At 45.3% G+C, this 27,980-nt stretch overlaps 1 protein-coding gene across 3 annotated transcripts in view; it reads left to right on the forward strand.

Moving 5' to 3' along the window:
* Nucleotides 1-27,980, forward strand: part of ADAMTS7 (ADAM metallopeptidase with thrombospondin type 1 motif 7) — a 176,166-nt gene that overhangs the window by 1,615 nt on the left and 146,571 nt on the right. For all 3 annotated transcript variants that reach the window (XM_075006472.1, XM_075006474.1, XM_075006473.1), the window contains exons 2-7: nucleotides 1,847-2,202; nucleotides 12,046-12,244; nucleotides 14,927-15,123; nucleotides 20,676-20,759; nucleotides 22,212-22,336; nucleotides 23,719-23,868. In XM_075006472.1, coding sequence (XP_074862573.1) covers nucleotides 1,847-2,202; nucleotides 12,046-12,244; nucleotides 14,927-15,123; nucleotides 20,676-20,759; nucleotides 22,212-22,336; nucleotides 23,719-23,868 — 1,111 coding nt within the window. The remainder of the gene's footprint in view (nucleotides 1-1,846; nucleotides 2,203-12,045; nucleotides 12,245-14,926; nucleotides 15,124-20,675; nucleotides 20,760-22,211; nucleotides 22,337-23,718; nucleotides 23,869-27,980) is intronic.

The following is a 27,980-nucleotide window of genomic DNA, read 5'->3' on the forward strand; positions in this document are numbered from 1 at the left end:
TTTCTCTGGCAGGTTTTCTGCTTCTGAAGAACTTAGAAGAAATTTTTGCTAGTTATTGTGTCTTTTGCCAGATGCTCTCCATACTCTTCTTAGACTGTCTGATGCGATACTTTTATTCTTGACTTGCTGGAATTTATGCTCCCTTCTGTTTTCCTCAATAGGATTAAACTTCCAATTTTTAAAGGACATATTTTTGTCTGTAGCCACTGCTTTTTTTTCTTTTGTTTAGCCATGGTGGCATTTTTCTAGCCCTCGTGCTGTTCTGTTGATGGGTTGTTTGGGGGTATACATATGATGTGAGCCTCAGTTTTGGTGTTTTTAAATAGTTTCCATGTAGCTTGCAGGAACTGAGCCCAAACAGGAGACCAACTACAGAACTGGTGTGATGCCTTGTAAAGTCTCAGGAGGGGGCAAGAGGGCATGGGGACCCATGTTATTTGAGACTGAAAGTTGCTAATGAAAATAATCTTGAGAGGTGGAAGTTTTGCATCAGTTGAGGTGGTGGTATAACTGTGTGCTACTACGTTAGGTAAAAAGCATGGATGGTTTCATAGTGCAATTTTGACAGACACCTGAAAGTCTGTGGTTAATCCTAGTGTCTACAGGCTGCCAGTCCTCACTTCAGTATCTGGCAGAGGGTACCAAAATTATTAGTGCTCCTTCCATGAGAGTAGTTATGAAGAATTCTGTAACCTTTCCCCTTAGAAAAGAGATGACTAAAGGGGATATGAGAGATGTCTATAAAATCATGAATGCCGCGGAGAAAAATAATGTTTTACCTCTTCCCAAAACACAAGAACCAGATGTATATTGATATTTCATGCTCAATGTCTATCTCCAGTTGATTAAAACCTGGGTGATATTTTCTGAATTTTGTCCAAACCTTTAAATGAAAAATTTATTTTCTCTGGGCAAAAACATAGAAGTTGTTTATGAACATTTTTATTACTTTTTCAGATGCTTGTTTTCCAACATGCAGTTAAAACAATTAAATTAAACTCTGTCTATTGAGGATTAAATACTTACATTCTCCTATTGCTTATAAAGTCCCATTATGAAATGATGGAGAATGTGGGCATTATTGGTACGAGACATTTGGGCAACAACACCCTGTTCTAACAAACGTTCACTGGTAGATTTTAGACCTTCTTCTGCATCCAGAGCATACTTGTATTGACACTGTGGAGAAGTGGGGGTCAGGCCCTCAAAATAAAACCTCATTATCAATTTTTCCATGCTCTAATTTTTTTTTAGCCCATACCCCAGGAAATGTTTCCACCCACGGGTCTCCTTATTTTGTTTGCCCTCATTCTGGGGCCTTTACAGTCACACACCTATGCACAGCATAAATGGAGGGGTGGATGTTTCTTCGGTCTCCTAACAGAAAACTTAAAAAATTATTTAAGTTGAACAACTACTCGCTCAGAAAACATGTTTTTCTTGTATCAGAGAGAGACTGTCTGCCTTTCACCACTACTATTCCAGTGAAACTTTCATATTTTGGGGGTATTGTTTCCTCTAGTACTTTTTGTAAGAATACATGTGTTAACTCAGGAGTCTTAACGTCATTCAATTTAAATAAGTATATCTGCTCATGTAATATTGCTGGCCTAAATCTTCCTTCTCAGATAATCTTCACTTCGTGTTCAGAATTACTGTGGGGTGTTACTATGCTCTTTTAAGCAGTTGACACCTATAATTCCATATGGGGTTACCATTCAGAGGTGAGGAGAATGATCCCTTACTCCTGGGAATTTGTAGAACTAATACATCTGCATTGGAATCCTTTGGGATGAAATATTATCTTTGTCTTTATAGTTGATCATTGCAAATGTTTTCTTCACAGAGATGGTTCTCCAGCAGTATTCTGGCTATGATGATGTTCATCCAATCCGAGTTGATGAGAGTGGATCTTTTCTGTCCTACAATCTGGCTCATCACGCAATTCACAAACGGGACCTTTCTTCAAGGAGCAATTTGTTCTCCTTTTATGAGCTGCATTACAAAGGACAGCGCCTAAAATTCAATTTAAGCATTAATAACAATCTCCTTGCTCCTGGGTTTGTTAGTGAGAGACGATACGGAGGAATAACCAATGCCAAGATCCAGTCTTACCGTCACAACTCTTGTCACATGATTGGAGAGGTCCAGAACTGGGCACTGAAAGGTGGTTTAGCAGCTCTTAGCACATGTGATGGTCTGGTAAGTGCTTCAGCCGCTTTAATCACGGGCATATCATAGTACTAGAAACTGGGGGAGAAATCCTGGCTCCCTTGAAGACAGTGGCAAAAGTCCTGTTGATTTCAATAGAGTTAGGGCTTCACCCTGCAGATTTGACATTTCATTCACTGATATTAATATCAGAGCTCCAACTGGCTCCAGAAGTGCTGGCTCCCATCCTGTTGGCTTACCTGTTTATGACTATGCTGTCTGTCTTTCTTTCCACACTGCTGTAGAAAGTAAGTTTCAGGTGTGAAGTTCTGAAGACTTTCATACCTCTGCAGTCTTCTGTAGCTCAAATGTATAACTGCGAAGGATTCTATTAAAAACACGCAGTGCAGAAAATATAAAGATATTTATGGTGAAACAATTCATGGATGATATTCGTTATAGTTCCTGCACATCCGTGTCAAATTCACTCTTCACTACAGCTAATTGAAATCATGGAAAGCACCAGATTTGCATGCAAGTAGCTAAATTTGGGTCTGAAATGAAAGGACTTTTCCAGTGAAGGAAAGATAAAGGATACAATAAATTCCATCTGTTTCCAGTAGCTATTAGAATAGAGTTGAGCCTGCCTGCCTTACTGAGGATTACACAACAAGTCAAAGGATGACATCTTCAGAAAAGCCCAAGTGACTTAGAAGTTGAAATCTTACTTCAAAGATGACTGAGGAACTTAGGCATTGGCATGCAAGCCTCTTGGAATGCCTTTTTTTAAATTTTAGGATTTAGAGGCTCGCATCACTTAGACACATATTATTTTCTTGATCAATATTATAAAACCCAGACGTGGTTGTTGCCATGCCGCTATCTTGGGGCAACAGATATTCTGATTGCCTTACAGGAGGCAGTGGGATGTATGAGGTATTCATCTTTTAAGCCTGGTCCACTAAGAGAATATAATGACTGACTATTGCTACGTAAGGGGAACTCCTTTTCATCTGAAGTAATAAGGCCAGATGTTTTGGAGATAGAGAGGCTATAGATTTAGGTTGTACAGCTCCCCGCTGTGGGTGTGTGAGATTCATTTGGTCATTTTGTCAGTTGCCCTGCAGCATAATTTAATCTTATGTATTTAAACAACAACAATGTATGTCTGTGCTTTGGATTAGTCTGCTGCAGTGTGAAGCTTGTTTGCAATCAATAAATTGGACAGGTTTTTTTTGGGGTGGGGCAGGATGTAACTTGAAATTTAGGCATTTGCCACTGAAATGCTGTGACAAAATCACTGATGTTGTAGGTCAGATGCTCAGCTGGTGCAAGTCAATCTAGCTTCATTGCATTTGGCCCCAAAAGACATGATGTAGATTACTAAGTAGTGGTAATCTGCACGTAGCATTTATTGGGGAAGGAGAAGGTCGGAACAAGTTAAGATTGACAAGTTGTAGCTCTTGCATTATGCTGAATGTTGTTATATGGAGTCTTAAGACTAAAATGGAGCAGATGCTTAAGGTGTTGTCTAATCACCGCAGAAGCCAGGAAAGGTTTGTTCACTGTGTGCAGAGGGTCCATCATGGAAAGAATACTGAAAGGTGCTGTGCTTCTCCTGGGAAGTACAGAGGACCTTTGTTCCTACTGAAGGGAATAGAAGCTATCAGTGCTCAGCCCCTTTCATTACACTGCATTTGTTCAGCATATCTCATTACGTGGCAGGATCAGGCCCTTTAGCTTGAACTTTCCCCCTAAGTTCTACAACTCACAAGAAGAGTTTCTGGATTTAGATCAGGCGTGTCCAGCCCACGGGCCGCATGCAAACCTGGACAGCTAGTAATGCGGCCCCACGAGATCGTAAACTTTTAACGTTATTATGTGATTTATATACATTAACTATATTATATATTTTATATGCGGCCCAAGACAATTTGTTTTCACTCAGTGCGGCCCAGGCAAGCCAAAAGGTTGGACACCCATGATTTACATGTGAGCTTGGCAAGTGAAGAGAATGGGGTGGAGATGCTGTCTCACCGTCTGACCATGCCAAGTGAGATCCAAGGAGTTGTAGTGCTGTCGCTTACACTGACTTCCTCTCTGGCCTTGGCTGGTTTCCGGATCTATGTTGTTGGGCTTATAAGCACTACTCACCTCTTGAGCTGACAAACAGTGGGGGGAAGAAGGGCATACTTCTGAGCATGCAGTCAGAGAGAAGAGGTGAATTCCTTTAGGAGGCACCCAGAGTCCCTTCCCTCACATCTTTGTAAGTGTCAGAATGAATATTGATTGCTGGGTTGTTTGGAAGCATTCACATGGCCATATGGAAAGCAATTTACAGGTAGGGGACTTATCCAGGCAGGAAACAGAAGCAACACCATATGATGTAAATAAGCTGTCCCATGGCAGGAGGTAGGCACAAACAAATAATCAAAGCAATCAGGGTGCCAACAGAGGTTGGTGAGGGGAAGGGACAGCTGTCCCAGGGCCTGGAATTTTAATGGTGACCAGAATCTGGGCCCCTCTAAATCACTCCCAGGGCCCCACATGGCACAGTCTGGGTGGTGCTGAGGCAGGGAGGCTGCCCCAAGTCCTAACCTTCCATCGAAAGCCCCACCCCTTCCCCCTGGGGCCCAGAGCCAAGCTTCCCCCACTTTGCCCGGGGCCTGGCGAAGTCTGTGGCCAGTCCTGAAAGCAATAATTGTGAGCGGGTCATAGGCTGAAGTATGTTCCCATGAGCCATTCATCAAATAATATTCAAATTAAAACCCATGAGTAAAAACTGAATTTTGTGTGCAAATTAACCACCAACAGGAGAAGGGACTAATACCAACAAGTGCATTTTTGCAAATTTGATACTTTGAGGCTTGGCCTTAGTAGGGATAGCAGTTACCTCACGTGTTACAAAGACAGCTTCCCTGTCTTTGATATTCGTAGTGGTCTCAGGCAGGACATTTACGGTTAGTAATTCTCTCCCTTCTTTCCCACCCTTTGCCTCACCCCCACGCCTTTCTATTGTGTGTATCTGATTTGTCAGTTTTTATTTCTTGGATCTCTGTGTTGTAAAACTGACAGTGCTTCATTAGAAATGACATCTCTCCAGAGCTGAAGAAGTGTGTCTGCCCCACAAAAGCTCATCACCTAATAAATTATTATGTTAGACTTTAAAGTGCACCACGACTGCTTTTTTGTTTTGTTAGGACACAGACTAACACAGCTACCTCTCTGTTACTGTTCAGCAAATGCATTGTTTGCTGTGTATAGCTCAGCCAGCCCCATCCCTTTCTCAGGGTATTGAGAAGCCTACATAGCTAGTTTGTAATACAGATTGAAGAAGAAAAGAGCAGTGTAAATGCTAAAGATTATTATTATTGTTTATGTAAAAGCAGACTTACTGAAATAATGATTGATCATAAAAATAGACAAAAAGAGGTAACAACAATTTCACAATGTGTGTAGTTTAGCAGGGCTTATGAGCAATTGTTTGACATTGTCAATCTATTTAGAATTAAGAGAACAGACAGTTAATTGTTTCCAAATCAGTGAGGTTTTCAACTTGACACTCTCTCTCTCCTCCCCCCGCCCACTGGCTGTGTCTACACTAACCCAGAACTTCGAAATGGCCATGCAAATGGACATTTCGAAGTTTACCAATGAAGTGTTGAAATACATATTCAGCGCCTCATTACAATGCCAGCAGCTGTGGCACTTCAGAATTGACGTGGCTCGCCGCCGCGCGGCTTGTCCAGACAGGGGTCCTTTTTGAAAGGACCCCACCAACTTCGAAATCCCCTTATTCCTAACAGCAGATAGGAATAAGGGGATTTCGAAGTTGGTGGGGTCCTTTCGAAAAGGACCCCCATCTGGACGAGCTGCGTGGCGGCGAACCACGTCAATTTCGAAGTGCCACGGCTGCCGGCATTCTAATGAGGCGCTGAATATGTATTTCAGCACTTCATTAGTAAACTTCGAAGTGGCCATTTGCATGGCCATTTCGAAGTTTTGGGCTAGTGTAGACATAGCCTCTCTCTATAATATATAAAAGCTTATCCTGTTTTTTTCAGCAGACTGATGTTACAGCACTTAGTGCTATACTATGAATATATAAGGTCATATAAGCATTGAAAGCAATGCAGCAGGAGGTGTAGCTTCATTATAAATAATTAATCATTTGGAATTATGCTAAGAATTACAGTATGTAAATAAGGAAGACAGTACAGTTCTGTGGAAGCTTAAAGCTATAATGCCTTGTATCCTAAACTAACGTTGCCTCCATCCAAATTCCAATATACAGATGACATGACTTAAAATTTTTGTCTGCAACAAGATCAAGTGTAATTATCATTCCTGAAGGCCAAATACCTCTGTTATCTTTTTGATCGACATCTGGTCTAGCCTTCATTGTTCTGTGGAAGTTGTAGTAATTACACATTTAGCATCCTTCCCCTGCCTTTTGAGCTTTGTGCTTCTGTGACCACGTTTCATCTTTAACAGATTGTTTTTTTTTAAAAAAGACCATCAGACTTAGATCCTTGCTGTCCAGAAAATTAAAGTAAAACAGTTTATATTCCTTTGCTTGCTAGGGGCCTTATTCTGCTATTTTCTCTCACTGGTTTTCTGCTAATGTAGTTTCATCAACTACAGTGGGATTACTGCTGATCTTCAAGTGAGAATAGACTCCGTCTCCTATTCTGATTGGTGCAGAGCTAGTCTCCAGAAGCTAAACCACTCTCCACTGGACACGGAAAGATGGAAAGAAATAGTGAGAGAGGCATTGGACACCAATGGCTGCTGAGCCCACAGTTATCGATGATGATGATAACAATAATGATGGTGTTCTGAACAGGAATTATTGAGATAAATTAAGGAATTATCACATACAGTATACAAAAGCATTGTAAATATCAATGGGAAAAATACAAGCCTACTAGAAGCAAACCCCATTCATTGCTAATTTTTAATTTAAAAATATTTTATCAGGAGAAAATCTCTTTGTGTTGAAGCTCGTCCCTTTTGAAGGATTTTGTGGGCGATTGTTAGACAGTGGCCATGCCACATTTCCACCCCCCATTATGGCGGGAGATGGAATAAACCATATTAAGGAAACTCATTGTAAGATCCATAAGGATTAGAGCTGTGTGAGGTACAATGCCTTCAGGAGCCCCCATCTCACCCATGCTGTAGCTGTGCCGCTTGTGTGTTGTAGTACTTGTCCCAGAGACAGCATTGATAGCTCATGTTCTGCAGGTCTCTTTGCAAAGGTTGCACTTGGGGCATCCGTGTTCCTCCCTGAACGCTGCATCCCGGGAGCATCAGCACCATACCTACAGAATTCTGGGGACAGCACTTTGTGCTATCAGCTCGGAGAACCCTCCCATTTCTGGAGCTGAAATCCCGCCCCACGGCACATTCCTGAGGCTGCTGTAATCCGCCCATACACACCCGAAGGCTCGCTGTGCTTTACTGTGTGTGTGTGCGTGCGCCCATGTTTCCTTTCCACGCCTCACAAGTACAGCATGATTGCATCGCTCAACCATAACGTACATCTTGGAAACCATATAGCCTGAAAAATGAATGGCTTCATTCTTGAATGGGAAAACAAGCAAGGTCAGATTGGCAGTGCTAAAAACTAATTCTCTGGGCCAATGCTTCCCAATTTTATTTGGCCATGGAACCCTTTTAAACTCCAAGGAATTTTGCAGGACTCCTAAGAACAGTCTTATATATACCTCTCTCAGCCCCAAACTGCCCCCCAGGATTAACTTATCCACCAAAAGAAGCCCCAGCCTAACCCTGCCTGAATAAACTCTGCCCAAGTTAGCTCCCCACATTGCTGCACCCCACATGGCAGACGAACCTGTGACCTCGTCCTGAGGGCCTGATTTCATTAGTCACTCTATGGCAATGTGGGAGGCCAGTCACAGGCAATGGAAAGCGAGGATCATGCAAGAACCACAGGTCCCATCTGGTTCCCCTTCCAGATAGCCATTGGCACCCCTTGCCCCGTCCCCGTTATGTGTGCTGGCTACTTTATGAGTGAGGATCTCTCTATGGCTCCTTGCCCTGCCACCATTGGTTTAACGGCCGGATCACTCCCAACACCCTGCCAGCCATTAGACCAACTGAATTTAGTTCTGCTGTTTCAGCAGTGGCAGGGTGGGGAGCCACAGACGAGTCAACGGTGGCAGCACCCAGAGCCACAAATGACTCCTTAGGGCCACAGGTTGTCAACCCTGATCATTTTCTCATGGAACCCTTATTTTCACTTCATGTACCCTGGGGTTTCTTCCGTGGAACACCCTTTGGGAAACCCGGCTCTGGGCTTTCGTTCCTTGTGTAGCTGCAGACTGTCTCCAGGCCCACTCGCTACAGGGGCACCTCCTCCTGGCAACTCTGGGGAGTCTTTCCAGGCTCAATGCCCCTTCTGTTGCTCACAGCACATCCTGAGGCACCCCCTCTGTGGCTCCTCTCTTGTTCTGGGCACTGCACCCCCTCCCCACTTTTCATGAGTTGCCCCAACCCAACCAGGTCACTCTCTGCATTCCTCCCTGCCATGGTACCAGTTGCTTCTGCCAGTCGGCTCAGGACACCTCATTGTTCACTGCCTAGCCAGTGCTACTTCCTCTGTGGCTGGTAAGAGAACCTGGGCCAGCCCTCTGCTCTGGATGCCGCTGAGGGATCCTTTCTTCAGCAGCTAAGACCGGTTCCCTCCTGGGCTTCACGGCCTTTCGCTGAGCTTCTTCCCCACCTTCTGTTCTGTCCACCCCTCTGGGTTCGCCATCCTCACAGCTCCCTCCTCCTTTCTTGTCCAGACACAATTCCCCTTAACATTCATAACCGTTCCTCCATTTAACCCTCGTCAGGTCACGCCCAGTCCTTTCCAGCCTCTGGTCTCAGTCCCCTTCCCAGGGCTCTACATAGCCATCTGCACATCCCCAGCAGTCTGTAACCACCCTTCTTCCAGGCCTTCCTGCCTGGGGGCTTTGTAATTCTGTGGCAGGCGGCTCCCAGGCACTACCTGGCTGGAGTCTCAGTGCCAAGTCCTAGAACTTATTGCTGGAGACAGCCCACTCCTAGCCGTCCCTGCCATCAGCTCTTTGGAGGGAACCACCTGACCCATACCCAGATGTGCCTCTTCAGTAATCAGGATTATCTGGTTCCAGGTGTCCGGCCCAATGAGCAATATGAGTCAGGAAATTCCCTTCCCCCCCGCCCCAAATGTCTTTTTAATAAACAGCACAGAAAAGCTCCGAAAGCCACCAGGAAAGCCAATTGTTTCATGCCCATGTAGGCCACGTGACTGGACGATTTCCCCAGTGTGCAATTCACCCTGTGGGGCCAGGAGAATCTAATTGCTCTTTGTCCATCTTCTGTAGGATGAGAAACCTTGGAATCATCTGCTGGATCAAATGGGGGAGTCTAGTAACAAGGTTTCATTGTGCCACATTTTACATCTTCCTCATTTTTTTCCAGCTTGTGGCATTCAAAAGTAATGCAAATGTCGTATCAAAAGCATGATATCCAAGGCTGAAAATGAGTGGGTTATTATGTGAGCACCCTACACAGCAATCCACATCAGACAGAGAGCAAGGTCACTCCACAGCAATTAACTCCCCCCAGAGAGTTGTTACAACAGGAAGAGACATTCAAGTCACATATCTAGCTGTGCTCCCCTCCCTCAGCCACAGTGATCATCCCCAGCAAAGACCCCTACAAAGTCCCGCTCCAAAACTCTCCCTCCCGAGGAATGGAACAGATACACAGAGTGAATTCAGAGAGGTTGAAGCCAGAAGAATGGGAGTGTTGTCTAAGGCTACATCTACACATCAAAAATGTTTTCAGAAAAATGGTCGCTATTGTGAAATAAATTTGTGAGCGTCTACACAGTGCAGCTGCTATAATTTCAAAATAGCAAGTGGCTTATTTTGAAATTGGTAAACCTCATTCAAGGAGGAATGGTGCCTATTCCAAAACAATGATTCTGGAATAGGGGTTGTGTAGGCAGGAATAGGATCTATCTCAAAATAAGCTATAGAGCATCCAAGGGCTTTAATTTGAAATAGCTCCATTATGTCTGACGCTCTATTTTGAAATAGCTGATCGCTATTTTGATACACGTTTTGGCTGTGTCTACACAAGCAAGTTTTTGAAAAAACTGGGCCTTTTCCAAAAGAACCCATGGAGTGTCTACACACAAAATGCATTCTTTTGATTTGAAATTGAAAGAATGCAGCACTTTTTCTGGAGGCCGCCTTTCTCTACCAGATGAGGAGCAGCGCCTTTTTTCTGAAAGATTCTTTAAAAAACAAAAACAAAAACAAAAAACAAAAAAAACCTATGTGTAGATGCCTCTGGGGTCTTTTTTTAAAGAGCAGTCTTCACGGCACCAGATCATTTGATCCCTGGCCTGTTCTTTCTGAAGAGTGGGGGCTATGTCAACGCACTCTATCGAAAGAGTGGATTGATTTTTATCTGCTTTTTTGTGTGTGGACATGCTCTTTCCAAAGAAGTTTTTTTTTTTTTTTGAAGAGATCTTTTGAAAGATCACTTTAGTGTAGACAGAGCTTTTGTGTGTAGCAGCATTATTTAGAAATAAGCTGTTCCAGAATAGCTCTTCCAGAATAGCTTATTCCAAAGCAATGCTGCTGTGTAGACAAAGCCTAATAGTTGTTACTATTGGTGATATTGTTTGATATCACAGACCTGGGACTTGTGCACAGTGCCCCCTAGGGGTCAGGAGTGGGAGAGTTTGTTAAACAAATAAAAGCATTAAGATTTCATTTCCTGCCAAAGGAGAAATGCCAGTAGCACATCTCCGTTGCGTTCTCCAGGCAGTTGTTTGACTCAGTGAGGAACTTTGAGTTTCTGCAGTGAACTTGGGCCCCTACAGCTTCCTGTTCCTTTACTTTCCTAAAGTTGGCCTGAGAAATAAAACATCTCTCAAACCTGGAAGGTCATCAAGTCTAGTCCTCTGCCCTCTTGGCAGGGCAAAGCACCATTTTCCCCCCTTCCCAGATCCCTAAATGGCCCCCACAAGGATAGAACTCACAAACCTGGGTTTAGCAGGCAAATGATCAAACCCCTGAGCTATGCCTTTTGCTGTTGAGCTATTATTATAAGAATCTAGAGGCCAGAATTTTGGGTAAGGTCAGTTAAAACCATGGGTGGTTAGATAATGCAATGGGCAATAACTACTTTGAATTTAAAGGGACATCCGAACAAAAATGTTACACAAACTACTCAAAATACCGGAAAAACAAGGAGTCCTGCAGCACCTGAGTGACTACGGCTTTACTAGGGTTAGTCTCTGATGTGCCACAGGATTCCTCATTGTTTTTACAGATATAGACTAACATGGCTATTCAACTGAGACAAAATACTGGAGTCGCACTATCATAAGATGGAGAACTTTGGGCTGCTACAGAAGAATAACACAGAATTTTTAAAATAAGGGCGGAATTAAGCAAAGAGTGACTTTAACACTGGAGAGGAAAAGAAGCTTGCAACTTATGTGCACACACAAACCTGATGTTCTCTCTTGTAGTTTTCTGTGTCTGCTTGTCTTCGGAAGCCCTTTGTCTAAATCCTTACTGTTGTTGAGCACCTCAGCATCAAACATCTTTTCTGTTTGTTTCAAATTGGAGACAGTTTAACTTTGCTGTGCATGCATGACTTCAACTTTCTCAATCTCAAATCTGCAACTAGTATGTTCACTCCATGTTGTTTTGTTCTTTTTGTAGCTGGGAACGTACAGTTCTCAGTATGGAAAAAGAGGTACAGCAACTTCTTTACAAACAACTATTTCCACATGACAGATTCTGCAACCACTGTAATTGTCTTCCCCGTGAGTCCCTGTATCTTACAAATGACCCTGACTTTCTCTTCCCTTTCCAGAGAGGCGTATTTCGGCTTGCAAACGAAGACTATTTCATAGAACCTCTGGCTGCAAATAAGCATGAGGACAGTCCTGCCCGTCCCCATAGGATCTATAAACGTCACGTGCCAGCAGATGAGAAAGAAGAGTTCATAGTGGGATCTGGCAGAAAGCAAGACAAGAAACAACCTGGTAGCTTGGGAACATGTGGAGTCCAAGGTATTTCATCTCCTGTATTGCAGTTTCATAGTGAGTCCAAAGCAGCTAGAGGATAACTGATTTTAATAATCTAAATCTAAGGCAATGAAAGATGAGCATTTTGGCCCCATCCTGCCAGGTGCTGAGTGCCTTTGATATCAGAGCTCAGCATCTACCACCAGTGCTAAATCATTCAGCATCACCACACGCAATTCTACCTGCAATAGGGATTGAAATTGAACATTAATTTGATGCCAAATCATATGTAAGTTTGTGCTTTTATTCCTAGAAAGTATTGTAGTTGAAGGTTGTGTACCAAGTAACAAAAAGCTAGCTAAAAAGAGAGTTGCTAGGTCATCCAAAATATTTCCAGCAAAGACATACTCCAGCTGCAAGAGCTCAGGTGAGCCAGAAGAAAAAAAGCCAGAGCCTTCCCGCAGTAATCTAATGTGAAACAAGTTTTGGTGTGACAGATGCTCAGCCACTCCAAAGAGGGTGGGACAGTGAAACTTCAGGCCAGATGGTTGTATGAACAGCTTGACAGCTTTTCACAAGGAGAGTGCCATGTTTCCAGAATGGTAGACAAACATTGTCCACAGACATTTTTGTTACAGCAAGGCTGACCCTTGCTGGTCAGGAGTGAGTGACAGCTGCTAAAGAATTTGCTTGCCCAGCACTAAGCAATTATTTTGTGGCATTCGTAACTTGAGTCCCACATGTAACAGAAGTTACTCTAGAGTACAACATTTTTACTGTCAACTGGCAATAGTTCTGCATTTGCTGTGGTTCTCGTGTGCCTCTGCTCAATCGCTGCAGCCCTAAACCACAGACCACTGATTGCCATGTTTTTCTTCTTACTCTGATGTGAATTTTCTGCTTTGTGGTGACTGTTTGTTCCATGCAAATATCAGTTTGTTGCAACTGAGCAGCTGGTGGCACTTCAAAGTGAAATCCAGCAAAGTCAGATTGCGTCAGAGCAGTGGGCTTTGGACAGTCTTTGGAATCGGAGTGGGGAAAGGGCGAGACGTGAAGATTCAAGTCAGCAGCATTTCTTTCCAAGGGAAGCGGGTGCCTGGAAAAAGCAGTGGCTTTTCCGCTCATTTCAGATTTTAAAGCAAGCGGCAGCTATTGTGGTCATGCAGTCTGACTTCCTGAACCGCACAGCTGCATGACTCCACTCATCTGTGCCACTATTAAGCCCACTCATCGGGGTGGAGCTAGCAAATATCTTTTAAAGAGATGACCAGTCTTGATTGAAATACTTGAAGTGATGAAGAATTCACTACATCTCTCAGTAAACTGTCCCCGTCAGCCTTTCTCCTGACTCTTCAAAATTTGCTCATTAACTGCAGCCTGAATTGATCTAGCTTCGCCTCCAACCACTAGACCTTGTTATACCTTTCTCTGCTCGATTAAAAAGGCTTCTGCTATCAGACACAGACTCCCCACAGAGCCACCAACACACCATGATCACTAAAGCAGCACCTAAGGTTTTCCCAATTACATTTGATACCTCAAGTATTTACTGTGGTACTGGACAGTAGTGAGAGCAGATCAGATTTTGCAGGTCTGCACTGGTTCCTTATGAAATCCTCAGGCTGTTCACAAAGAGGCTGCCACTCTCTTCAGGAGCAGAGGGTAGCCCAATGATAAGGGCACAAGCCTGTGATCTGAGACACCTATATTTTAGTTCCTTGCTCTGCCACAGAGGTTTTGTATAACCTTGATCAAGTCACTTATTACTCTACAAAATAGTATTTCTCTACTTACAGGGGTGTTGTGAGGATAAACACATTAAAGATTGGGAAGCACTCAGATACTGTGGTAATGGGGCTGTGTACATACCTTAGACATCTCATTTGCTGGGCCAGGAAGCAAAAACGGTCTTTTCTACCTTGTGCACCAAAGGGGAAAGATTTATCTGCACTGTTTGTTGGTTATTGGCTCACTTGGAATTTGTGTAGTGGATCCACTGCAGAACAGGTAATGTGTTTCCAAAGCTAGTCCAAGAGTTCAAATCCTCTCAGCACTTGCTGTCACAGAAAGTATCATCAACACAGTCACGTGTCTTCCCAACACTGAAGGAGACGGACCATGGTTGAGTAAGAATATTAGTTAGTATTTTTCACACCCTTACAGTGGCCTCCTGGCTACTGCGGAGCACAGTGGAATGCCGTCCACAGTAAGGTACATGTGAGGGGAGGCTGCTGAGAGCCATCCATCCAGCTTCCGCGGCAATGAATGTATTGTTTTAGGGAGCATTGTTCCCTGGCAGACCCAAGGTTTCTCTCACACTAGTATTATTTCTCTATCATGCATGTGCCCAGATGCTCCTCACTGATTGCATAACAAATTGATGTATAAATAAAAATATTAATTACTGTGCAATGTTGGTTTACCATTGCTGTCTTGAGTTTCTCCATGACAGGTTTACAATATTCCAGAACTTGATCCAAACCCACTTTTGGATTTCTCTCCAATACGCAAATGCCACCAAGAGATGGAAAGAGTTCAGAGGCCTTTCTTCTAAGGGGTCTTTTGAACATGTGGCTGAACAGAATAGGTTAGCATTAGTTACCGGTCTATGCATCAGTGATCTGTGTCTTGGGAGCTCTAGTGGCTTGGCTGGGATTAATTCCGTTTTGTCTGTTCCACTAAGCTGTCAGCCATTATGGAAACCCCCTTCCCTTCTCCATTCTTCAGCATCTCAGCAGAGCCTGGAGACATCTGAGAAACAGAGAGAGAGATGGGAAGAGAAACAGCAGAGGAAGCGGAGAATCAAGCAGCGCTCCATCAGCAAGGAGAAGTGGGTGGAGACATTGGTAGTGGCGGATCCCAAGATGGTGGAGTATCACGGAAGTGAAAATATAGAAAAGTACGTGCTGACCGTAATGAACATGGTGAGTGCTGGGTTCCAGGGCTGTGAAATCCACTGGTGTCCTTGGAGGCCTAAATATAACCCAGACAGGCCAGTGGGATATATCAGGTTATTTGATTTTCCTGGGTTTAGCCAGATGCCTGTGCAAGGGAGGAAGGCTGTGGCTAACACTCCCTTTTAGCCCCATGCAGGCATGTAAGGCAACTGACAGTTCTCTGCGTGGTAAATAAGTTCCAAGTAATAATCTAGTCTCATTTTGAGCCTGATCCTATACAGTGGGAGTCAAGGCAAAGATTTCCATTGACTTACAGGAACTTGGGCTCAGGCCCGTCATGCCCAGGACTCCCGACAATCCCAATGTTAATAGTACACATCAGAGAGGAGCTGCAGAGCAGATGCGGTCGCATTTAGCAACCTCCCCTAGAAGCAGCTTCCTGCAGCCCACCACACAATGCTCTGAGCGGGGGCCAGCTGACCCGTGGCAGAGTGGAATGCTAGCTGGGCTAGCACTGGATAAGTGAGCGGGTTTCCTAGGAATGTGTCACTGTGAGCAGTTAAAGGGGAGAGCCAAGTAGAGCAATGAATAATAGGTGATGAAAGGCCATGGCACAGAATCAGGAAAGTTTATGTGCTGTAAGGGCTAATAAAAGTTAAATGCAGGCTCTAAAAGTTCATTATATTAATTACCTTTGAATGCATCCACAGTGAACATTGCTGCTTAATCTTGCAGCACTCAAAGATGTTATTTAATTGGAAGGTAGACGATATTGTGGGGGTAATGAGCTATCCCTTCACCTCCAGAATGACACATTCAGTTTTGTCTGAGGTCATAAGTGAAATTAACTTAGTGATCTTGGTCTAGTTCCCTGGTGGTATTGGGTCACATCATAAAACCCCAGTCTGTCAAATGCATGGAGTGGAAATCACAGAAGTAGGGATATATACATACACGCACACACTAGCAGATCAAAAGAAGGGAGTTACTCATCAAATACAGAACCCATTTTAATGAGGCCAGTTTAGTCAGAGTTGATGTGACTCACTCCCAGCAGCTGATGAGGAGTTCTGCATACCAAGAGAGGGAGAATTGCCTTTGTGCTATGTTAATCATTCGAAGTCCTTACTCGGTCCTAATTTGGTTAAATTGCAGCTCTTCTGTCTCTGTAGCCTGGTTTTGAAGGTTTTTCATCACCTTGTCATGGTGAGGGGGCTTGTGTGTTCCAATGAACCCAAGAGCAATGCCTCAGGGAGTCTGGTGCTCCCAGCAGAGTCACCCATGGTGACAAGATCATGGAAGGAGGGTCCAGAACAGGCAGAGGATAGCAAAGGTCGTGCTGCAAGGGCTGTGAAGGCGGATGAAGGCTGCAGGGAGCAGGGGACTCCCAGTTGTCATGGATTCCATGCCGTTGGACCTGAGTTTTCTACCCATCAAGAACTTTGTAGTGGCTGTCATGGAACAGTCCCCCTTATGTTCAAAGAAGTCACTCACAGGCGTCTTCCTCTGTGTACTACTCTCCTAAATGGAAGCCCTACAGCAACTGGTGAATGGTGACGGGAGAAGGATTGTGAAATCTGGAACCTTTTGGTCATGAACCAGCAAGTAGGCAGTGGATGTATGCATCAGTCGCTCTGTTCTGAGGACTGAGGTGGTAGTACCGTCTGGCTGCTACATCCACGACTCAGCAGCGCTATTTAGGATCCACTCTGCTCACCACACATGGAGAGGGGGCTGGAAAAGGTGCTGTAAACATAGTCCACCCCAGTCCCCCGATGGGATGACCATGTCCAGTGCATTCACCTCCATGCAGACAAAACTGAACAGTAAACTTTGGAACATGGAATATTCGGATGCTCATGAACAACCCATACAGTGAGCAACCCGAAAGATGGATGGCAATTATTGCTCACGAGCTGCGATGGTTCAACATCAATATCACTGCCCTGGTGGGAATACTTAGACCAGGAGAAGGACAGCTAAGAGAAGAAAGCAGAGGTACACGCTTTTCTGGAAAGGAACTCCAAAGGAAGAAAAATGAACTCATGGAGTAGGATTTGCCATAAAAATGAACTGACAAAGATCCTATCTGAAGTCTCTGTCAGCATCAGTGAGCATTTCATGACTCTGCTTGAAGCTTTGGCAAAAACCAACAGGCAATTGTCATCGGTGCTTGTGCGCCAACTCTAGACGCCAAAGATGTGAAGAAGTTCTACGCCCATCTGGACACAGTCCTGAAAGACATACCCAAAGAAGATAAGGTTGTTCTTTTGAGGGATTTCAATGCCGTGGTTGGAAGAGATGTAGATCTCTGGCAGACTATCGTTGGGAAAGGAGGAGTCGGCAACAGCAACTCCAGTGGAGTGCTTCTCCTTACAAAATGTGTGGGACATGAGCTAATCATCACAAACACTCTGTTCCACCAGACCAACACATTTAAGACCTCATGGCAACATTGTCGATCGAAGCACTGGCACCTCGTAGACTATGTCATCGTCCACGCTTGGGATTGGCGTGATGGCCTTCTCACATGTGCAATGACTAGTGCTGATGACTGCTGGACCGATCACTGCCATATTTGATCCACAATGGCGATTAGCATTGTCACCAAATGGAGAACTCAGAGGAAATAGATCTGATGACAGATCAATGTACAAGGCTTAAAGGACGCCATCAGATGAAGTGACTTCCAGATAGCGCTCCAAAGGAAGATGCCAACAGTACACCCTGAAGATATTGAAGAACAGTGGTGTCAAATGAAAAATGCCATTATTGGAGCTTGTGGAGAAACCATTGGCTACCAGACCAGGAAGCATCAGGACTGGTTTGAGGAGAATGATGTGGAAATTGAAAGCTTGATTGAGGCAAAACAGAAACCCTTTAGGGCCAGGCAAAGCAATGTCAATTGCACGACAAAGAGAGAAGTGCATGCCAAGGTCAAGGCAGAAGTACAATGTAAAACAAGAACTCCAAAAAACCAGTGGTGGACTGAGAAGGCGCAAGAACTTCAGTGTCTCGCAGACATCAGCAATATAAGAGGTTTCTTCAATGCTACCAAAGCTGTTTATGGACTGAGAAACCATGGAATCAATCCCCTGAGATCAAAGGGTGGTACCCAACTCTTGAAAGACAATGAAGCCATTGCTTCTCACTGGAGGGAGTGCTAAAATGAGCTTTTGAACCTCCCTCTCCAGCATGGTCCTAGAATTCCTTGACCAAATCCCTCAGCAACTGCCTAGAGACGATCTAGCAACACTTCCTATCCTGAGTGCAATGAAGTGCAACAAGGCAACCGGAGTAGATGGAATCCCCACTGAAGTCTTCAAAGAAGGTGGCCCAGAGCTCCACAAATAGCTCCGTCTCCTAATTCTCACGATCTGGGAGAGGGAGCAGATGCCACAGAATTTCAGAGACACACTGATCTTTTCAGGAAGGGCGACAGGTTTGTACTGTGGAAACTATCATGGCATCTCCCTCCTGGAAACAGCAGGAGAACTCTTAGCTCAAATCCTTGCAAACTGACTCCCTCTACTCTCAGAAGTAATTCTCCCAGAATCCCAGTGTGGCTTCTGGCCATTTTGGGGAACAGTGGACATGATCTTCTCTCCTCAGCATCTGCAAGAAAAATAGTGAACACCCTTATATATGAGTTTCATCGACATGACCAAAGCCTTCGACTTAGTCAATCAGAGCACCCTGTGGAACATCCTCGTAACGATTGGCTGCCCCCCAAAAAATTATTAGCATTTTAAGGCTGCTTTATGACAACATGACTGCCACAGAATTGAGCAACAGCGGATCCCAAAATGACCCCCTTGAGCTCAAAACAGGAGTCAGGTGAGGCTGAGTCATTACCCCATCACTGTTCTGCATCTTTATCACCATGACTCTTCACCTCATTGATGGCAAGTTTCCAGATGGTGTGAAGATTGTTTGTAGAATGACTAGGAAGCTTTTCATTCTCAGGAGACTGAAAGCTAAAAGCATGACCTCCAGTACATGGATGACCACATGGTTGTAGTTCTTTCTCCCACGTCCCTTCAGACCATCTTAAGTGCCTTTGCTGAAGCATATAAGGCTCTCAGCCTCACACTGAACATCAAAAAGACTAAGGTGCACCACCAACATTCACTGATGGGACAATCTCAGGCACCTTCTATTGGAGTCAGTGGAGAACTGCTGGAAAATGTGGAGCACTTCCCATACCTTCAAAGTCATCTTTCCACAAAAGTCAACATTGATGCGGAAATCCAGCGTCGTCTGAGCAGTATAAGCTCTGCTTTCACCCGCCTGAGACAAAGGGTCTTTGAGAACCAGGACGTCTATCCCAAGACAAAGCTCCTTTCATACCATGCAGTGGTTGTTCCAATGCTACTATATGCATGTGAAAGCTGGATGACATACAAGCATCGTTTGAAGGTACTTGAACCATATAATCAACGCTGCCTCAGGAGAATCCTAAATTTCTCTTGGGAGGATAGATGCACAAATGCTAGCATCCTAGAAGGGTTGAACGTGACCAGCATTGAAGCCATTATCATTCAACAACTTTGTTGGACTAGTCACGTGGTTCGGGTGTCTGATCAGCGCCTCCCAAACCAGATTCTGTTTTCCAAAGTGGGGGAAGGGCAGAGGAGTGTTGGAGGCCTGTGGAAGCGACATAAGGACATGCTGAAGGCACACATGAAAAAGTGCAGCATCGGTGTCAACACCTGGGAGAACCTTGCCCAAGACCGTCCCCGGTGGAGAACAGTAATCTGTGTGGGGGTGGTGCAATTTGAGGGGTCCCACTGCAGTGAAGGCAAGGCTAAATGGAGAAGAAAAGAGTGTTGGAAACTGCCCTGTGCCCCTCCAACAGCTACTAACACCTACCTCTTATGTGATAAGATCTGTGGCACCAGAATTGGGCTGATCAACCATCAACAGACTCACAAATAGGAAGGTGACACAGACGTCCTGCTTGTTATTGAGTGACCACAGAGAGAGAGAGAGAGAGAGAAAAGAAGAGCGATGAGGCTACTTTTAAATTTGTTAAGCTTCTCTGGACACTCAGTAACATTTAAAAATAGTCATCCTTTAATCTGATCAGATTAGTACTGAATAAGGACTTAGAATGATTATTGTACTACAAAGGCAATTTCCCTCTCTTGGTAGTCACACCTCCCCATCAACCACCGGGAGTGAGCCAGAAGATGGTGAGGGCAGAAGACTTGGGTGCAATATCATTTACTTTTTCATTGGCAGTGACCAAGTTGGAACAGTTCCCCTTAAGAAACTGTATATGGTCATTACACAGTGTGAGCATGTTCCCTTGCATGTTTTTGATTGAAATTCCCAGCACTAATGATTGTCAGTAGAGATGTAGCCATGTAATTAATGGTTAAGTCCAGCTCTGGATCTGAACTGTCCGAGAGTTAGACCCATTCTGGCTTGTAAGGAGCTTCTGATTTGGAGCTACAGCACCCAACAGTGTCTTTTAGAACCATGCTTCCCTATAGGATGCATTTGTCATGAGTATTGCAAGCAGGGTGATTGCTTTCTCCTGGCTATTATTTTATTAGCGGTTTATATTTTGGCAGGTGGCAGGTATATTCCATGACGCCAGCATTGGAAACCCAATCCACATTGCAATAGTTCGTCTTATCCTGTTGGAAGATGAGGAGGTAAAAAAGAAAACTATATGACTAATAGTAACAGAGAGGAAGCCGTGCTAGTCTATACACTATCAAAACAAAAAGCAGTCAAGTAGCACTTTAAAGACTAGCAAAATAGTTTATTAGGTGAGCTTTCGTGGGACAGACCCACTTCTTCAGACCATAGCCAGATCAGAACAGACTCAATATTTAAGGCACAGAGAACCAAAAACAGTAAGCAAGGAGGACAAATCAGAAAAAGATTGTCAAGGTGAGCAAATCAGAGAGTGGAGGGGTGGGGGAGAAGGTCAAGAATTAGACTGAGCAAAGTATGCAGAGCTCGTCTGCATACTTGGCTCAATCTAATTCTTGACCTTCCCCCCTACCCCTCCACTCTCTGATTTGCTCACCTTGATAATCTTTTTCTGATTTGTCCTCCTTGCTTACTGTTTTTGGTTCTCTGTGCCTTAAATATTGAGTCTTCTGATCTGGCTATGGTCTGAAGAAGTGGGTCTGTCCCACGAAAGCTCACCTAATAAACTATTTTGCTAGTCTTTAAAGTGCTACTTGACTGCTTTTTGTTTTGATATATGACTAGTATTGTTGGTTCATTTCCATCTTGGCAACTCAGTCTACTTCTGTATGGTCAGTTGAGAAGTGGCCTTGGAAGACCATTAAACCCATTGCTTTCATACGCATGTGCAGAGAGAGCTTGCACAGAATAAACACAGGCCTTAGAGACTGCCATGCGGGTGGGTGGAATTCTCTTTGAAGACAGCAGGAGCGCTACTGGCAGAGACATTTCGGAATCTTAGCATTGTGCTGAGAAGCAGCCACTCGTCTAGTAATTCATAGAGAGTTCTCAATAAAATACAAGCATTGTGCTCACCCGGCTCCAGCAGCTTGCGGGCACTAACCTTACTGGGCTGGGCAGAATTCCTGTTGCATTTAGGCATGGCATAGCTCGACTGACAGAGAAGTGGCTGTCAGCAAGGGTGTCTGCCTGCAGATGTTGCCCTCTCCTTTCTGACTCTAGTTTCCAGAACTGGCTTAGTCCCATAGGACCTGCAGCTAGCAGCACTCTACGGTGAACGTGAAATGCTGGTTCTTTGTGCCTCCCGGCTGCAGTTGTCATTCTCAGCTAAGCCTGAGGTTGCTAAGCTGTTTGATCTGTTTCCCCCAACTATGTCCTTGTAAAAGATTCAGCAACCGAATGGGAATATTTTCCTACAGTGTTTGTTTTTTAATGCCCTTCCTTGGACTGTCTAGCATTTTGATTTGATCACAGTCAAATGAAAGTAAAGAAGAGGTGGATTCTGATCTCAGCTGTGTGGTGTGAATCTGGAGTAATTCCATCTGAGTCAGTATAATTACTTTCAATCTGACTTTGGTGTAACTGACATCAGAATCTGCCCGCAGTGCCTCTAAGTGACACAAAGGACAACACCCTGACAACAGACTTTGATTTACTTCCATTGGCAGGAGGATTTGAAAATCACCCACCACGCGGACAATACCTTGAAAAGTTTTTGCAAATGGCAGAAAAGCATCAACGTAAAAGGAGACACCCACCCTTTACATCATGATGTAGCTGTCTTGCTCACCAGGTATCCTGCTTTGTGCTTTAGGCTTGTGCTAGCTCTTGGATTTTGGCAGTTTGTCTCGGAGTTAGAAGTACCTCTGATGCTGGGAGGTAGAGATGCTGGGATCTAATGAGAAAGCAAGAGAGAGAGAGAGAGAGAGAGAGAGAGAGAGAGAAATTATTTAAATTCCATTTTCTTTATGTGGCCCCTTTTTGATGCTTACACATGTAACGAGATAGAGATGCTGCCTGCTATTTTCAGATTACCCTATTCCCAAGATTGGTGCTAGCCTCAGAGTACAGACCTAAGTCTGGAAAACAGATTCAAATTTACCAGCCTATGGGGATGTTCAAATGGAATATTTTAGTTTGACTCCATCTCTAGTTTCCTCACCCCCATTGGGTATGTTCACAGTTATAGACTTGCCATGCTGTTTTATGGATTAAGGCCAGGATTTGCAAAAGAGCCTCTGGGAGGGTGCCTAATCCCCTGTGGAATCCTATGGGATTTGTGCACATGGATTCTTTAGTCTTCTTTGAGGATTGTACCCCAAGAGTGATTTCCTTATGGGTAAGGTATACACTCCTCTGGCATTCGGCCTCTGCAGTCTGGTCTTTGTTACTATCACAGCTGTTTCAGTAATTCCTTATACATTCACATATATGGCAACTGCCCCACCACCAGCATTTTCTGCAGCAGATTTACCTTCAAACGGAAGTAAGAGCCTGCATGGCAGTAGGTTCCCGTGGGGTTATCGGTCTTTGTGGGTGGCTGCAGTCCCTTTGCCAGAGCACACCCTGGGCTGCTGTCATGTCACATCACATTCCTTGACTATTCCTGGCTGTACTTTTAAATTGGCATTAATGGAACCAAGCAGCTTCTGGTTTAATCAATCAGGTTCCATAGTAAGTTAAGCTCCTTGGAAAGCAAAGGGAAAAAGAGGGTCATAAATCTGTTATGTTCAGATGCATCTATTCTTTGTTCCCATTTAACCAGTTAATATCTTGTCACCTTTTATGTACACACTGTCTATGTCACAGTTGGCTAGTTTAGATATTACATCATGTCACAGGAGGGAACGCCAGCACCCAACCAGTCATAAGCTGCAGGTATAATTGCACTGTGCAACTTGTACTCAACAAGGTACGCACCCCAGACGGCCTACTACCCAGAAGTGAGACTAGGATCCCTCCTACTCAGGGTGATGTTCACCATCCCCTACTCAGTACAAACCTTGCATTACTTCCAACATTCAAGGCCCCCTTCCAATCTCCTTTCTGATTCTGCTCCAGACTTTTCAGACAGTAGCTGTGCTAAGTTTTATGTTGACTCTTTGAAGGAGGTGATGAGTTGAACAACAGCTTTGTCCTATGTATATGTTTTGTTTTTCCCTCTGAATGAAAAAGGAAAGACATCTGTGCTGCAATGAACAGGCCATGTGAGACTCTGGGTCTCTCACACGTGTCAGGCATGTGTCAGCCTCACCGAAGCTGTAATATAAATGAGGATACAGGACTTCCCCTGGCTTTCACTGTGGCACATGAACTCGGACACAGGTATGTAGGTGTATAATTTCTTTTGTGACCCCTCTCCTGAAAAGACACATGACTCAGCACTTATTTTTGAAAGGGCAGGTGGTACACTAAACTGGGAAACAGCTGTCTGCGCTCAGCCTTGCCTCAGTCAAGCAAAACTCCCTCAGAAGTCAGTGCAGGTTCTGAGTTTACCCAGAGGATTTTGGTCGGAGGGTTACATTGTTAGAGCTTTATTATTTTCTGAGATTAAACTGACTCAGCGCACTCCCAGGAGTCCCAGACCAGTTACAGTCATATGTCAGACCCATTCTGACTGAATCGGTGTCTCTGACTTCCAGGCAAACTGAATGGTGTCCTATAAAGGGGTTGGCCCAAGATCAAACTCGAATTTATTAAATGTTTTGAACAAGGCTTCTTAATTAGGCATTCTTCAAACTGGGGACAAATGGTTGGGGTTTTCTTCCAACCAGTTTAATGCAATATCAGATTAATACAGCTCCAGGAAACTGTTGTGTTTTAAATGTTAATTTCATCCATATTGTACATATTGCCTTTATGTGGATAAGCACATATTATCTGAAGTTTAACTAAATCAGTTTTGTTCAGTAATCTTATCTTTTCCTTGTTTGGATTTGCAGTAGGAAAGATTACTTCAAAATTCTTCTACATTTACTTAAAAAGTACCTCAAGGAAAGTATCATGTATTGATACATTCAGAAACTTGCACTAAACTTTGGATTCATTGATCCATTAATTAAATATTCGCTTTACATTTTCCTCCTCTTCACTGGGTGTGAGATCAACTATGCCCGTAGATTCTCTCCTTTGCAGACAGTCCTTCTGCCACATTATTTCAATTACGTTTTTAGTGGATGCCCCAGAAATACACAGAAGTGAATAGAGCGCCAAACTGGCAACTTACAGACAGCTGTAGTAAACCACAGCCTTTAAATTAAGTAACACCATTTACTGCTTGCTTTGTCAGCAACTTGATACATTGTTTTTATAGCCCTTGTCCCCAGGAGCTTTCTATGTTAGATGTATTTACTGCTGAAAGTGTGTAGTAAATGCCTTTCTAAGCCCATGCATTTCAATGAGTGGGAAAGCAACAATAAAGGAATTATTAGGCTTGGAGATCATGCATTTGGGAAAGCACAAAATGAACCCTGTGTGGGAACAAGGAGGTAGGCAGTGACTCCCCAAGGTTCAGACTGTGAACAATATGTTCCTATACGCCAGTGTATGCAGTGATCATATGAGGCAAATATTTCTTTGCAGAGAACAAATTGGAAACAAGCTAATTTTCATTATCCTTGTCAGGCCGTTGGACTTAGCCAATCATTCTCGTCCTGAATTCTCTGGACCTGTTCTGGACTCACTTGCACTGGACTTAGGCCAGTGTAACAGTTGACTTGAGGGGAGATAAAAGACTCTGGATCTTACACCAGTGAGAGAGGAGCAGCAGCCCTCTGGGTCGGAAGGGCGTAGAGTAACAATGGGGCATTGTGTCATGCTGAGGACACTGCTGTGGAAGATTTTTCAAAACCACCCAAGTGACTCTAAGTTGGGCTTTGGAAAATTGTACTCTGCAGTTTTTGGCTTTTATGTAGATCAGACTGTCAAGTTCATTAGGGCCGACATACTTACTGGGCCCCTGGGGAAGGTGAGAGAGAGGCTCAGGTTTGTGCCCTGGATGGGACCAGGCCGTGGGTGGAAGGGGAGGGGTCTGATTTAGGCACCCACAAGCAGGGTGTGCCGCACGGGGCACCGGTGGCAATGTAAAGGGTCTGGGGCGAGGCCTGCCAATAGGGGAAGTTCCACGTGAGTCTGGCATTCAAAGGGGCTTGGAGCTCTGGCTGCTGCAATTCTGCACGGCTGTGGCAGGGGGAACCTTGCATTGTGATCCGAGCCGTGCTAAGGGCTGAATGTCCCAAGCCCCACCCTTTCTGCCCTTGCTTCCCTTACAGGGGTGCAGAGCCAGGCCCCTCCTGCCACCTTGCCACAGGGCCCATGGTGTCTGTCAGTCCCACTGCCTGGGGCTTTGGCTGCTACTGTAGTGGCACTGATGGTCAGGGGTCCCTGGCCCTTTTGATCTCTGGGCCCTGGGGCATTTGCCCCTTCTCCTCATCAGGGGACCTGGTAACATTTTAAGTGCGTGCCACCACTTGGGCCTCCACACTGTGGGAGCCTGGCAGTCTTGCCGCTGTAGACTCAGCGCCTCACTGCAAGCCTTGGGCAGTACTGCATAGAAAGAGCTGCCAGTGTCTGCTCAAATTTTGTCCAGCTTTGCTTGATCTGCACACATTGCCCTTTGCCCAGTCACATCTCAGAACGACTTAGGCAAGCATGCTTTGCTGGCAGCAAATTTGCAGCAAGCCAATTGCAAAGCCCAACCCATGAGTAGCCGTGGAAACCAAATGTTGGATTCATACTTAACGGCTGTAGCATGCATGCCCCAATCAAGGAACAGAAACAATACCATGTGACTTATCTCACCAATCATAACTAACCCAGCATAGCTCAGCCACAGCAAGGACCAAACACTTTCTGTGGGCTTACAAACAGTCACATTAAAGTGCATCAGACATCAAACAACTTAATCTGAGGAAACTGCAAACCACTCACAGGTCTCGTGCAGCCAGAAAAAGGGGGAGACTGAATGATACAGGGTTTGCTGTGTGTTATACACTGTGCGTGCTGTCCTGGTCTGCACCCTGCCCTTGCAGGACAGCTGCAAACCCACTGCATGTTAGGCTTCCCAATCCCCCCAGTTTTGCTGAGAGTCTCTTAGAATCAGACTATATCTCCTGGAGGCTACTGCAACCAATCCAGGAGGTTTTAGCTAGCTAATTGTTGTGCAGCGGGGCTCCCTGCCTGCTTTGGCCCTGTACCACTCCAGGAAGCAGCCAGCATGTGTCCCTGCCTGAGCCGGGGCAGCCCCAGGGGAGTTGGGTAGAGGGTCTCTGCATGCTGCCTTCACTCCAGATGTCAAGTCTGCAATTCCCATTGGCCAGGAACTGCAGCCAGTGAGAGCTGCAGGGATGGTGCCTGTGGGCAGGAGTCACTACTAGAGGGATGTGCTGGTTGCTTTTGGGAGCTGCCCTGAACATCTCACCCCACCCTGTACCCCAACCTCCTGCCCCACCCAGAGCCCACACTCAGATTTTCTCCCAGAGCCGGCACTCATCCCCCCCTCCTGCACCCAAACTCCCGGCCCGCTCTGGAGGACAGTGAGTGACTGAGGGAGGAGAGATGGAGCAAGGGGGCAGGATCTCAGGGAGACAGTGGGGCAGGTGTGAGGGTCTCTGGGTTTGTGCAGTTAGCAGTGAATCCTACCCCATGTCCACATCCCCACCTCCAGCAGTGAAGCTCACACTGCCCAGGGAGCATGGTCACCTTTGGGCATATGCAGTTGGATGGGCCACCTGGGGCCCTAGTCTGCGTGTGCCTGGGGACCCCCATGGCGCTCAGCACTGGGGCTTTGGTATCCCCTATCTCCATCCCCTGGATAATGCTCCCCTCCCCCGAAGGCTCAGTGTCCAGTCCCCACTCACCAGTTGCACTCCAGTTGCAGGGAGCGCTGGAGGACTCCAGTGAGCAGGAAGCAGCAGCACAGCCAGCAGCTGGAGGGAGGCGGTGTGGCCTCCCCTTCAAAGTGCTGTTCTCTCCCACAGGCAGCTTGGCCATCCCCTGTTCCTCCAGCTGTTGCCCCTGCCTCCCGCCTGCAGCCCTGAGGCTGCAGGTGAGCTGCCCTTCCTGCCCTGCTCTAGGATGGACCAGACACCGCTGCAGCAAATAGCATCTGGTCCGTCTGGTCCAGGAGAGTTGGGAACACTCTGCCCCTCACAGCTTCTGGCCTCCTACAGCTGCCCCTGTAGAGTGGCTCCTCTTCACCCCCTCCCCACGTGGGGAAAGTGCTGGTGCTGAGCTAAGTAGGGCACTGGCATGGGTAGGGACGGCCCTACCAGGGAGGTTGTAGAATCTCTGTCGCTGGTGGTGGAGAGCAGGTCAGACAAATCCCGGCAGGAATGGTCTGGATGGTGCTGCTGTGAGGGCAGGGAACTGGACTTGATGACCTTTCGAGGTCCCTTCCAGTCCTGTGATCCTACGTCTCCATCCTCTGCTACGAGAGG

Source organism: Carettochelys insculpta, chromosome 12, assembly GCF_033958435.1.
Source record: "Carettochelys insculpta isolate YL-2023 chromosome 12, ASM3395843v1, whole genome shotgun sequence".
NCBI classification, from domain to species: Eukaryota; Metazoa; Chordata; order Testudines; family Carettochelyidae; genus Carettochelys; species Carettochelys insculpta.